Source organism: Trachemys scripta, chromosome 1 (assembly GCF_013100865.1).
Source record: "Trachemys scripta elegans isolate TJP31775 chromosome 1, CAS_Tse_1.0, whole genome shotgun sequence".
Taxonomy (NCBI): Eukaryota; Metazoa; Chordata; order Testudines; family Emydidae; genus Trachemys; species Trachemys scripta.
The window spans coordinates 250,494,074-250,507,036 of record NC_048298.1 but is presented as its reverse complement, the minus strand read 5'-3'; the positions used below and the strand labels follow the sequence as shown (position 1 = coordinate 250,507,036).

The 12,963-nt window shown below is 41.5% G+C and overlaps 1 protein-coding gene across 2 annotated transcripts in view; it reads left to right on the top strand.

Annotated features, from left to right (window-relative positions):
• Positions 1 to 1,241: 1,241 nt before the first annotated feature.
• IPO5 (importin 5) overlaps positions 1,242 to 12,963 on the top strand; it is a gene marked incomplete at its 5' end in the record, with an annotated part of 84,272 nt that continues 72,550 nt past the window's right edge. For both annotated transcript variants that reach the window (XM_034758233.1, XM_034758232.1), the window contains 2 exon segments: positions 1,242 to 1,324; positions 7,123 to 7,203. In XM_034758233.1, coding sequence (XP_034614124.1) covers positions 1,242 to 1,324; positions 7,123 to 7,203 — 164 coding nt within the window.

Below are 12,963 nucleotides of genomic sequence, written 5' to 3'. Positions count from 1 at the left end.
CGGGGCCCCCCCGCGGCTCGGCTCGGGGCCCCCCCGGCGGCGCGGCTCGGGGCCCCCCCGGACCCCCCCGGCGGCGCGGCTCAGGTCCTGGGGGCGGGGCTTGCTAAAGCCGGCCCTGACCACAGCCCTGGGGCAGCCTACACCCCAAAACCCTCATCCCTGGCCCCACCCGAGCCTGCACCCAACCCTCTGCCCAAGCCCCTTCCCGAACCTTTCATGCCCCTGGCCCCACCCTAGAGCCTTCACCCCTAGTTGGAGCCCTCATCCTCTGCACCCAACCTTCTGCCACAACCCTGAGCCACCTCCTACACCCTGAACCCCTCATTCACGGCCCCATGCCAGAGCCCTCACCCCCCCACACCCCTACCCTCTGCTCCAGCCCTGAGCCCCCTTCCACATGCCAAACCCCTCGGTCCCACCCCACCACATGAATTTTGTTATGTGCACCAATATGAAGGTGATGGTGCACATAACAAAATTTATTCCACACATGGACATAAAAAATTAGAGGGAACACTGGTAGGGTCGTGGGGTTGTGTGACCCCCGCCCGGGGGCAGAGACATGTGGGAGGGGTAAGAAAGGGGGGTTATGTGACCCCTGATGTCACTGCGGAGGCAGAGATGCTGCCACCCCTCTCCCTGGAGGTTGGGAAGGGAGGGCCGTTCCTTAGGGGTCCCCCCCGTCCCAGCCCACCCATCATCCCTGAGGACGGGCAGAGACCAGCAGCGGACATCTGCCCAAGCCAAGAGAAGGGGGCGGGGTCAGCACCTCACTGGAGTGAGGGCGGTGGTACAACAGGGGGAGGTGCGCTACATCTCCCGCGCTTTCCCTCTCCTCTCTCCTCCGCCCATTAAGCGCTTACACGCTCTATTCTCCCTCCCTCCAGTACGCAACCACACAATTGACCAATCACAACGGGGCTGTCAGAGGCTTCCGCCAATGACTACTCTCGCCTCGTCCGAAGCAGCCCAATTACAAAAGAGGAGACGGACCAGAGGGTGGTAGGTTTCCCCCAATCAGCAGCTCGATATAGGCCACGGACCAATCAGAGAGGAAGCCGCTTCGGTCTAGAACCAATGGGCGCTCTGGAGCGGGGCGGTGGGGGACGGGCTGTGAGAGAAGCTCGGACAAGAGCGCGGCTGTGGCAGCTCCGCCTTCTTTTAGTGGGTGCGCGGCCGGCTCCCCCTCCCCTCCTGCCCTGCCCGGCCGGTCTCTGTCTCTTTCCCTCTCGCAGCAATGGCGGCGGAGCAGGAGCAGCAGCAGTTCTATCTCCTCCTGGGCAACCTGCTGAGCCCGGACAATACGGTCCGCAAACAGGCCGAGGTAAGGGACGCCCGCGCCGGCCTGTCAGCCTCCCGGAGCCGCCGGAGGGGAGCAGGCAGCGGGGCTGGCCCACCCCACGTGTGAGCAGCACTGGAGCGGTGACTCGCGGACGCGGCTGGTCCGCGGTGGCCGTTTCGGCCGTTAGTTCGGGGGCGGGTTCAAATGGCAACTGTCCGAGGGTCTGTCCCCCTTTCCCTCTCCCCGGGGCCTGTGCCGCCGCCTCAGCCCCCGGCGGGTGTGTGGCCGCGTTGCTCCCCCTCAGGCCTCGCAGGGCCAGGGGCCTCCGCGGTTGGTGTCCCTGGCGGTCACCCTCTGCCCGGACTGCTCAGCTCCGCGGCTGCCGGAGTCTGCCCCAGATACGAGGCGGGGCAGCTCCCTCGGCGTGGCTGGGCAGCGAGAGCGGGTACCGGCCCAGCCCCGCGTCCGTGACCCGCCCGTGGAGGGGGGCGGCGGGGAGGTTTGGAGGGAGGGTGCGTGTTGGGGGGAGTTAGCGGTAACTGCTGACACGGTGAAGCGCCGCGGGGGGCTGTGCGCTAGGATGAGGCCCGGGCTCTGCCCGGGCTGACCGAGGCAAATAGGAGCGATTCACTCAGCTCGCCCCATCCAGGGCTTTGCACCCAGGAGCTCTTCCGGCAGCCGGGGCTTGGCTTTACTTCAGCTGCTGTCCCCCAGTGCGCGGATCTCTCTGTTCCGAGGAGAAGCCCCTGTGAGAGTCCTGCTTAACTCTTGGGGTCCCCTCTTGCGGTGTAATCCTCTTGCCTCTCTTTAGAATTGGTCGTCCGTGGAGGGCCAGTAGCATCTAAGTGATGTTCTCCTAAGCGAAGCATTTTCTACATAGTGAACGTTATCAGACAAAACTTTTCACGTGTCACTTCAGCAAAAATGCTTTGTAATTCGTAAACTCGGCTAATTCTCTCTCTTCCCCCCCCCCCCCTAGTACTTAAGAGTCACTATTGTCAACCTAATGGGAAATCTCTCTTCTATTGAAATAAATACCAGCGTCTGGTTTAGACCATGAATTCCCATTGGATGGCTGTGCTGGGTCTTTTATCTCTTACATTACTTTAGCCGTCAGCAGAGTTCAGCACATTCTTTCATAAGGAATAATTGTGTTTTTTCCCACATACCAAAAAGAAAACTCTCTCTATGATTATTTTTCTTTCTGTTCATACATATTAAGAGCTCATTGAAGTTGAAAACTGTTTGTAGATAGCAAAGCCACCAGATTTACAGTAAAGCAGCAAATGATGCTCCCACATTCTGGAATCTAGTGGTAAAATATAGACTTCAAAGACATAATTGTGGGACTTGATTTTTTCCCATTTTGATGCCCAAAAGTATAGCAAAATTACACTTGTGCACTAATTGGGTTTAAAAAGAATTGAGAAGGTATATTTGTTGCACAATGTATTAAAGCCACATTAAAAGATAGTGGGAAATAGTATAATAACAATTATAAAATAAATCCTTTTTAGAAAGGGATAAATAAAATTGTTGGTTTGTATAGTTTACTTTGTGAAAAGTTTGCTTTGACTTAATGTGGGAATTGACAAATGTGCAGTTGATACATGTGTAGTCAATCAAAACAAAAATACTTATTTGATGTGACTGACTATACCAAACTGTTGAACACTATGTGTTGCTTTTGTATTCAAATACAATACAAACAGAGTAATACCCTGTACTTTTTTATTTAGGTACATTGAACTTGATGTTTGGTTTCTCTATTTAGTCTAGACATAATGGAAATAGTTGGATAATGAATATTTAGTTTCTTGTTCCTAAAACAAATTTCTCTTCCCAGAGTTGATTTTATACATTTTTAATGACTTAATCTGTAATGTCTCAAAAATCAACTTGTGTCCAAAAATACTCTCTCCAAATATGCTTTTGCTTGGGAATGAGTAATGTTTCTCTTGTGAATTTTTTAGAATTTTTTTTCCTAATAAATTTACCCATAATTTATTTCTGTCCTAAAATGATAATCTCAGCCTTGCAACATTTAATTTTAGTTCAAACCGTTACAAATTCATCTACTGTTGGCAAACCTAACTGGTTACTAAGAGTTCAGTAACTGTGAAAATACATTGAGAGTAGTATGATTTGATTTTACTCCAGTGAACGATGTTTCTGGTTTGCATATTCTAGCTAGCTTACTTTTAAGGTCAAGATTTTGAGTAATTCTAATAGGTAGATTTTTAAGTGACGTTAAGCATATTCCAGAAAAAAGTATAGAGCAAGTGTATTCTTGCTCTATACAGAACACGCATTAATATCAATTAGTTATGTGCTTATATGACCATAATATTACCCTGGCTGTATCTTTGGAACAAATCCTTAATTTGTCTTTATAGCTTAGACACAAGTACACAAATCCTTTTTGTTCTTGAGCCCCAGATTCTTGTTCTTAAATTCCAGAACCTATGAAGGACAGCCATTTCAAATAAATGCAGGAACTAGTGGTTAGTTGCTTGTTGAATCTATCACTGCTCTCTTAGAATTCATTGTTCCAGAATTTAGCCAGCCTAGATACCTTCAGCCTTTGTAAATAAAGTGTGATTACATACGGTGTTACAAGTTTGTTGCACTAATATCAGGTCGTCAGTGGCTTGAAATTAGTTTAGAATGGTACTGTTTAGCGAATGTGCAAACCTAGTAAACTCTGAAAAAAGACTATATCAAAAGCTTCTTATTAAATCTGTTTCATAAAATACACGACCGAACACTTATTGGTATCATGAATAACTAGAACTTTTGAGTACTAGTACCAGCTTTGCCACGGACTTGCTTTGTGGCTCAGGCAAGTCACTTGAGAGCTTTATGCTACCATTCTCTGTGTACAAATGGGAATAATTATCGCAAAGGAATGTTGAGGATTAACTGGTTAGTGTTATAAATATTTAGAAAATTGTTACAAATGAAAAGTACATTTTAATGTACCAAGCTTATGTTTAGCATGTTTGTAGTTACTAGCATGCAAAATTTAGTAATCATAGAATATCAGGATTGGAAGGGACCTCAGGAGGTCATCTAGTCCAACCCCCTGCTCAAAGCAAGACCAATCCCCAGACAAATTTTTTTACCACCGTTCCCTAAATGGCCCCCTCAAGGATTGAACTCACAACCCTGTGTTTAGCAAGCCAATGCTCAAACCACTGAGCTATCCTTCCCCTTGTATAATCTGTGTAGTCACTTTCCTTGTCATTAATGACTTTCTTCTGTGTTACTACTGAGTAGTGATAGCTGTTAGAACTAAACTCTTAAATCAAACTGGAACCTTTAAAGAGGGCATGAGGACTGCTTGAGATTAGTTGTACAGCAAAATCCAGGTGCTTGGTACTATGTTAGTCTTCTGAATAGCGTGTATGGTTTAAAAACTTATTTAATTCAAAATTTCAGGAAAAATGTAATTGTCCCAAACTGATAACATATTGTTATAATACTTTGCAACACTTATGCAGTTGACTCAAACCATCTTGCTAAAAACTGGTTCCTTCCCTTCTTTCATCCAGTCTCAAAGAATAGTGGACAGTTATTATGGAGTTTGGTTTGCAGTCAATGAACATATTTCCTTCCTTAGAATTTGGATCTCTCTAATTTACATTTGACAAGTCTGCTAACTTATTTGTCTTGCTGCATCTAAGATTGTCATTGGAATATTCCAATGATTGGGATGTGGAGGGTAGGCAGCAAATGTGGATTATAGAATAATAAAAAGCTCACAGTCTAAATGAACAAGTAATGTGAAGAGTAAAACAATAGTAATTTAAAGATTTTTTTTTTTTCCCATGACCTTCCTCCCTGTTTTTAGTTGGCAGCATTTTTAGAGCAGCATAGTGGAAATGGGAGATTTGAAGGAGAAAGATTTTGTACTGGTCTTACACTTTAGTTCAAGGAGGGCATTGCATATGTAAGGGGTGGTGTGAAAGAAAATATGCAGATGGTTGTAGGTGAACTGGGCAAATGGGAGGTGGAGGTTGGTGCAGTGGTGAGATGGAGGTGGGTGGGAGATGTATGAAGAATCAAAAAGAGGGGAGGGATAGTGTTATTTAAAGGCCATTAAAGTGAGGACAAGAAGCTTGAACCTAATGTAGTACAGTAGAACTTCTGTAGAACCAGAATTCCAAACTGACCAGTCAACCACATCCTTCATTTGGAACCAGAAGTATACAATCAGGTAGCAGCAGAGACAAAAAATAGCAAATATAGTACTGTGTTAAAAGTAAACTACTAAAAAGAGGAAAAGCAGCATTTTTCTTCTGCATAGTAAAATTTCAAAGCTGTGTTAAGTCAATGTTCAATTGAAAACTTTTGAAAGAACAACCATGTTTTGTTCAGAGTTATGAACGTTTCAGAGTTACAACCAACCTCTGTTCCCGAGGTGTTCATAATTATTAGGTTCTACTGTAGAAAGGGGGAAGTCAGTAGGAGGTCAAAGTACAAATGGGGGAGGAGGGATAGTTGGCCAACTCTGAAGGCACCACCATTTCCAGCAGCAGCATACAAGTAAGTAAGGGTGGCAATGGGGTGCTAAGTCTGTTGTGAAAAGTGATGACAGTTTCTTCTCGAGCTTCCCCAGTATTAAACAGTAATTCTAAAAAAAAAAAAAAAAAAAAAAAAAAGTTTCTGCTTATAACAATTTAATAAAAAATGTGTTTTAGTCTTAATTTAAAAGCGGTGAGAAAAGGTAAATTCATTTGAAATAGTTATCAACTTATTTTTTATATTGAACAGTATTTAAATGCTGTGTTTTTAATTTATAAGGGAGATGACACTCTGAGGCTTGCTGTGAAAGGGGTCACCAATACAAAAAATTTGAGAACCACTGGTTTAGAGTGAAGGGACAAGAGATTGGACTGTAGTTATGGAGAGGAGTCACAGATAGATTTGTTGGGAATGGGGTTGATAAGAACAGGTTTGTATTTTGTGCAGAAGTTATCTAAAAGTTTATATGTGTGAACTTTGTTAGAATTTGAGTAGAAAAATGGGTAAAATATTTTAAAGGGATTACTTGTTAACTTTTTGGGTACGTCCAGACTACCCGCCGTATCGGCAGGTAGCGATCGATTTATCGGGGATTGATATATCACGTCTCGTTAAGATGCGATATATCGATCCCCAAAAGCGCTCCCCATCTACTCTGGAACTCCACCGGAGCGAGCGGCAGTAGCGGAGTCGACGGGGGAGCCACGGCCGTTGATCCCGCGCCATGAGGACGCGAAGTAAGTTGGACTAAGATATGTCGACTTCAGCTACGGTATTTCCGTAGTTGAAGTTGCGCATCTTACATCAACACGCCCCCAGTGTAGACCAGGCCTTCTTTCTGAAAAATCTTACTACAAAGATGAAGTGCATTCTTATAAATAAAACCTGCTCACACATCTGAAATATCAATTGAAAATTCACACTTGGGTCACATTATTCTGTCTACAAAAGCTTCTTATATTTCGTCCCAGTCTTAATTTAGGTCTTTGAAATAAATCTTCATTACAGGCCTGAGTTAGAGATATACACTTTCAGAAAGATTGTATTGTAAGGGAATTTCCTTCCAGCTCTCAGGAGGTAAGATTTCATATTGCCAAGCTTTTTTAATTTTACAAAATAGTTCAAATATTTACTACATTTGTCACAATGTACTTTGTTAACTTAATTTTATGTATATGATGCACTATCCTTTTATTTAATAATTTGCAATGGATTCTCCAACTGGAGCAATTAAGGTTCTTAATGTTAATGCCTTTTGTATGTTTTCCAGCAGTAACTTGCTGGTAGTAACCTCTACTCTTTTCTTTGTGTAGGAAACGTATGAGACTATCCCAGGCCAGTCTAAGATCACATTCCTTTTACAAGCCATCAGGAATGCTGCTGCTGCTGAGGAGGTTTGTGTTAAGAATCATTCTGCAAAGTGTTCAGAAGGTTACTGGGCGGGGAGGTAAGGGTTTGGAGAAGGAGGGGTGTGTGTAAAAGCTGTTTCATTGCAGGGATGATTGACCTAGTGACAAATCTGGCGTTTTTATTTTTTTATAGTGAGTCATCCTGAATTCAGCACATTTAGAAAGAGCTGGGTTTAAATTTCATTTATATGTAGTTCATTGTATATATGTATCAGTGGATTTGTTATACATTGTCTTTTTAAGTTTCCTAATTACTAATTCTGTTTTGGGGATTTACAATGTCTGCCTGTACCTGCCTTGCTTCCTGCGTGTACATTATCTCAGCTGAAATAACAAATGGTCCTTTTTCCTAGAAAAACTTATCCACAGTATTTGTTACATGAACTTATATGTGCATATTACAATAGGGTCACCTATATCTATGGTTGACAAATTACATTTAAAAACAGGGCCTTAGAATGAAGTAACCCTTAGGCTGAAATTTCTAACATTTGAGACAAAAAGTGAATTGCTTGGAAAGACTGCTTAAGTTCTGTTTGACTACTTTAAAGTAGCTGACCATGAGGGAAAGGTGTTTTTAAAGTGTTAACTATTCACATATATTTTGTGCTCTACTGGGGAAACATAGTTCTATAACCGATCAGAAAGACTGGCATTAGTTTAGAACAGGGGTAGGCAACCTATGGCACTTGTGCCAAAGGCGGCACGCGAGCTGATTTTCAGCGGCACTCACACTGCCTGGGTCCTGGCCACCGCTCTGGGGGGTTCTGCATTTTAATTTAATTTTAAATGAAGCTTCTTAAACATTTTAAAAACCTTATTTACTTTACACACCACAATAGTTTAGTTATATATTATAGATTTATAGAAAGAGACCTTCTAAAAACGTTAAAATGTATTACTGGCACGCAAAACCTTAAATCAGAGTGAATAATTGAAGACTCGGCACACCACTTCTGAAAGATTGCCAACCCCTGGTTTAGAACTTGGTTTTGTGTAACTATCAAACACTAAATGAAGTTGGCTTATGTACTTTAATGTTAAAAAGTTTACAAAGTGTCTCTCTCAGGTACTCCCTTTGTTTGGGAGTGTTTACACATTGCAGAATATCCTGCAGTTCAGAGGTAATCAATCTTACAAGTACTTATCCTTTGATACCTGGACACGTAAAGTGGAGAACCACTAACTTAACATCAAAAAACTCAAAATCATTTTAGAAATGTAAAAGTATTTAATTTTTCAATATAGAGCTTTAATTGGAAAGTTGTTGCTGAATCATAAAAAGATGTTTGATATCATTTAAAATTCCTCTATAAATATTGGAAGAAAAACATGAGAGCAGCAGTGTTATCTTAGTCAGGCAATGATCCCCTTTATATACATCTCATTTTTCCCTTATAGCTTAAAGACTTGATGTATTTAATGATACTGCTTATCTCCCAGATGCCAAAACACCTTCTTCCTTTTACAAGCTCTCTCAATATTAAGCACCTCTGATCTTGGACAAGAATTAAGCGTTTTATGAGTCTGAATCTGTTATTGCTGGTTGCTAGCTGCATAAAGCTGAGAATGCTTAATTCTTGTCCAAGATCAGAGATGCGTAAAGCCTTGTGCTTCAGAGATGTCTTCTAATTTCAAAAAATTATGGAACCCTCTTTTATGTATTTATATCTGTCAGGGAAAATGAGGTACTTTGCAATCTTTTCCTTCAGAAAGTTGTCTTGGGCGCTAGATGCCATATTTGTATATATAATTAGAGAATTTCTGCAGATTGAGCAGCTTTCATGTTATTTGTCTAAACTTATGCTTATAAAGTCCCACTTGATTACATTCTCCACAAAGTATTTTATTGCTTTTCAAATCTCTAATTTAATAAAAGATAAATTGGCAAGAATCAGGGTGGTCTGGGGTTTTCAGGAACTCCAGAGTCCTGATGCTGACCAACCTTGTGGCCTTTGGGTGAGCAACAGCACTTTGCCCCACCTGTAAAATAAGAATAATCCTTCCACTCTCTAAGGGATGTTGTGAACATTAATTAGCTAATGTTAGTCCTTTAGATCTTCAAAGCTATGTATAATGTCCTGATTACTTTGAATCCATGTTTAGTATCTTCTAAGGTAGCTATTTATCAAATTTTAGTGTAGAGTTGAGAGTACATATAACTTTTGCTTAACTACAAAAAGTAATTTGTTTTTAAAAATGATGGTTGAAAAAAAAAAACAAATGATGTTTGAAAACAGTTAAAGAACAATAGAATGAGAAATAGGGTCCATTTAAAAGTGAGGCAACTAAGTTAGATTTGTAATTGACAGATATTTTAAAAATTACTGTGAAGCCCTTTAAATAGTATGCTGACATTTTTAAAGAAAAAAATTAAAATATTTAGGGGGGGTCCTGCCCCCATTTGTTATTTAGAACATTCAGGCCCACCTTCTTCCTCCCCCTCTTTTTCCCTGTGCGCGCTCGTGCCAGCTTCCTCTTTAGTTTCATCTTTGATCCTGCTGGTACTAGTAATCACTTTCTTTTTTTAAAGGGGATGAATATTTCATAAGTCCTCCTCATTGTGCACTCTGTTGACTAACAGATCTTGGATTACTGATATCCCTAGTTGCTAATCTTAGAATACTGGATCAACAGGCAGGATCCATGGCAGGATTTTGTTTGATCCAGTTATGGATTTGTGGATGTTTTCCTTTACAGAACATGGATTGAGTTATGAAATGTACACCTGCCTGAAATTCTTGTCAGATTCCCCAATGAATGTGGATGATGTCTGTGAATCCAAATTGGGTCCTGTCTAGTTGCATGCATGAATGAGCAATGTAGTAACTCATTAATTCTATTTTAGGAGTGTCTCTAGCACCCATCAACATAGTAGCTTATTTCTGAAGCAGTGTGGGGCAAAGCACTAGACTGGGACTTGGGAGACCTGGATTCTGTTCCTGGTTCTGCCACTGGCCTGGTGGTGTGACCTTACACCTCAGTTTCCCCATCTTTAAAAATGTTTATATCTTTATAAAGGAGGTTTGAGATCTACTTTATGAAAAAAGTTATGAGCTAGATATTTATATTGGCTTTATCTTTCTTTATTAATTTATCTTTGCGTTATGCATTTGTAGGGTTGAACACTTGACCAGTTCAAAAATAATTGGTCAGTTGACCCGTCAGATATTGGACAAACAATGTCTTGTGTCAGTAATAGTAAAGGATTTTAAAGAACTAATTTATTAGAACAACAACAAGGGGAAAAAAAACTTTATTATCTCCAATAGGTTTAGCTTTAGATACTTATGCCTAATTACAAAAAACAAATTACTCAACTGAGTTATTGCAGTTGAGAAAAATGTGAAGCACAGTGAAATTACTTTCTAAAAAGTGAAAGAATTTTACCTTTTTTAGCAATGTTAGTTTAGTATTTACATGTGAACTTTATTTAAGGCTGAACAATTAGAGGGGAAAAGAAACCTAAACAGAAATAAAACACAGAGCAACTATAAGAGTCATTTCTAAATGCACTTATGTTAGATGGGCAGCAGAGCAACCCTTAAATTATCTTGCTTTACATTATCATCAATATCTTGCTTCATCAGTATCTTTATCAGAATCCCCTCCATTGATGCATATTCAGTCAACTCTTCATCTGTCGTTTTCTTTTCTAATCTTAATCTAGTCTTGATATGTACAGTGTTTTTTGTAACTTTGGTATTATATTGTAACTTTGTCAGTCCGAGGATATTAGAGAGACAAGTTGAAAGTGATCTCTCTATATCTACCCTGTCAGTCCTCATCCCCAAAGGAACCCTGCACAACACTTTCAAAAGACAAGCCTGGCAGCTTAAATTCATAACCTTGCATGACACTAAATCATGGCCTTAAATAAAGACACTGATGTGATGGGATCCCCGGGGTACAACCTGGCACTGGGGTACCTCTGTGCTCCCTTAACTCTCCAGCCTGGGCTCTCTCACAATGCGTTGTTAGTGACAAGCAGCAAACTCCTACAGGTGCTTCTATCACTCAACACAAGAGCATGTGGAGCCCCACACCCAGTTAGATTGCATGAATGCTCCCAAAGCACTCCTGAAACACCAAGAAAGGCACCTGCCAATTCCCCCCCGCTCCCTAGCATGGCATTCTGCAGACTATGCCGTCTTGCCCTGGTCAGAAGCCTGACCGGCGTAAGTTTATTACCCAGTCCACTCCTCCCTCAATGTGGAGAGGACATGTACCAGCCTTTGTACCTGAGCTGAGATTTCCCACAAACTTCAACCAAACCACAGTTTTAGGTAAAATATAAAACAAATTTATTAACTACAGAAAGATAGATTGTAATTGATTACAAGTGGTAGGCATAAAAGGTCAGATAATTACCAAAGAAGAAAAAAGTAAGTACATAGTCTAAATCTGAAAATTTATTAGATTAGGCAGTATTTAGAGCAAGCAGTTTTCTCACCCCCCAGATGTTACAGTTCTTAATACACAGACTTCTCCAAGAAGCCTGGATCAATCTCCTCAGTTTTTGTCTTTTCAGGGTTCTTGCTGCTTCCAGCATAGGTTGGGGAGGAGAAAGGCAAAGGAATGTTGCTTTGTTCCCTATTTTATATCCTTAGTTCATGTACCTAGAAGACACTTGCCCAGACGTGTCCTGGCGGGTTTTGCTGAGTGACTGGGTTGAGCAGTCCCCCTGGTCTTCTGCAACTATCATTGAATTGTAAATCCATTTATTACAACTCCCCTGCTGATTAATGGTCATTGAGACCCACTCTGGGAGCGGTTTGCCTTTTTTGTATGTCCCTAACAATCTTACAACCTATTTCAGTAACAACCATGCAGCAAATTACCATAACTTGATACACACTAATGATATACATATTTGGGAAGAACAATGGGCTCCATCAGATCATGACCTTTCATATGGTATCATACATAGCATACTTTGTATGAAATAGATCATAACTATATGATGGCATGAATCTGGGGGTTCCAGAGTGCTGCTTTGAGGGACAGAATGCCACAAGTGGATTTATGGCTTCTTACAACAATCTAACCAACTAAGCCCCCCCCCTTTTTTTTTCTCCTATGACTGCAGGGGTGTTACCGGTCACTTCACCTTGAATGTTCCCTTAGAATACATGCTAATTGCTTGTGCTAAACTATCTGTTCAGTCTTGTATTTAGCTGTGATACTCCTAGTACCTATCCCAGACCAGGAGAAGAGCTCTGTGTATCTTGAAAGCTTCACTCACCAGCAAAAGTAGGTCCAATAAAAGGTATTACCTCACCCAGCTTGCCTTTTTAGTCCTGAAACACTGTTGCCAGCTTCCAGTTTATGGTTTTGAAAGTATGATTCCCCAAACCATCCAATTTTTTTTGCATGTGCAGTAGCACACAGAAGGACTAAAATAACTTATGCCACTGTAGCTACAGTGCAGGGACACAACCTTTTTCACTGTCATGGAGCAAACTGTTTTGATTCAACTCCTGGGACAGCACTCCATGTTGTCTTATTACTTAATGGGCTGCTGCTTGTTTTATAATTTGCTGCCTCTGTCAGAATTGTTTGTTCATTTGTATATCCTTGGAAAATATGCAACAGCTGCAATGAAGTCATATGCTGAATCAGTCATTATCAGCAAGGTTTTGGCCCTGGAAGCATGGATCAAGAAGATAGGCAGCATTTGTGCCAGAGTGATCACTGGATTTTCTATGATCTTATTTTGTCTATCTGTTTTCAGCTTTTGTAAGT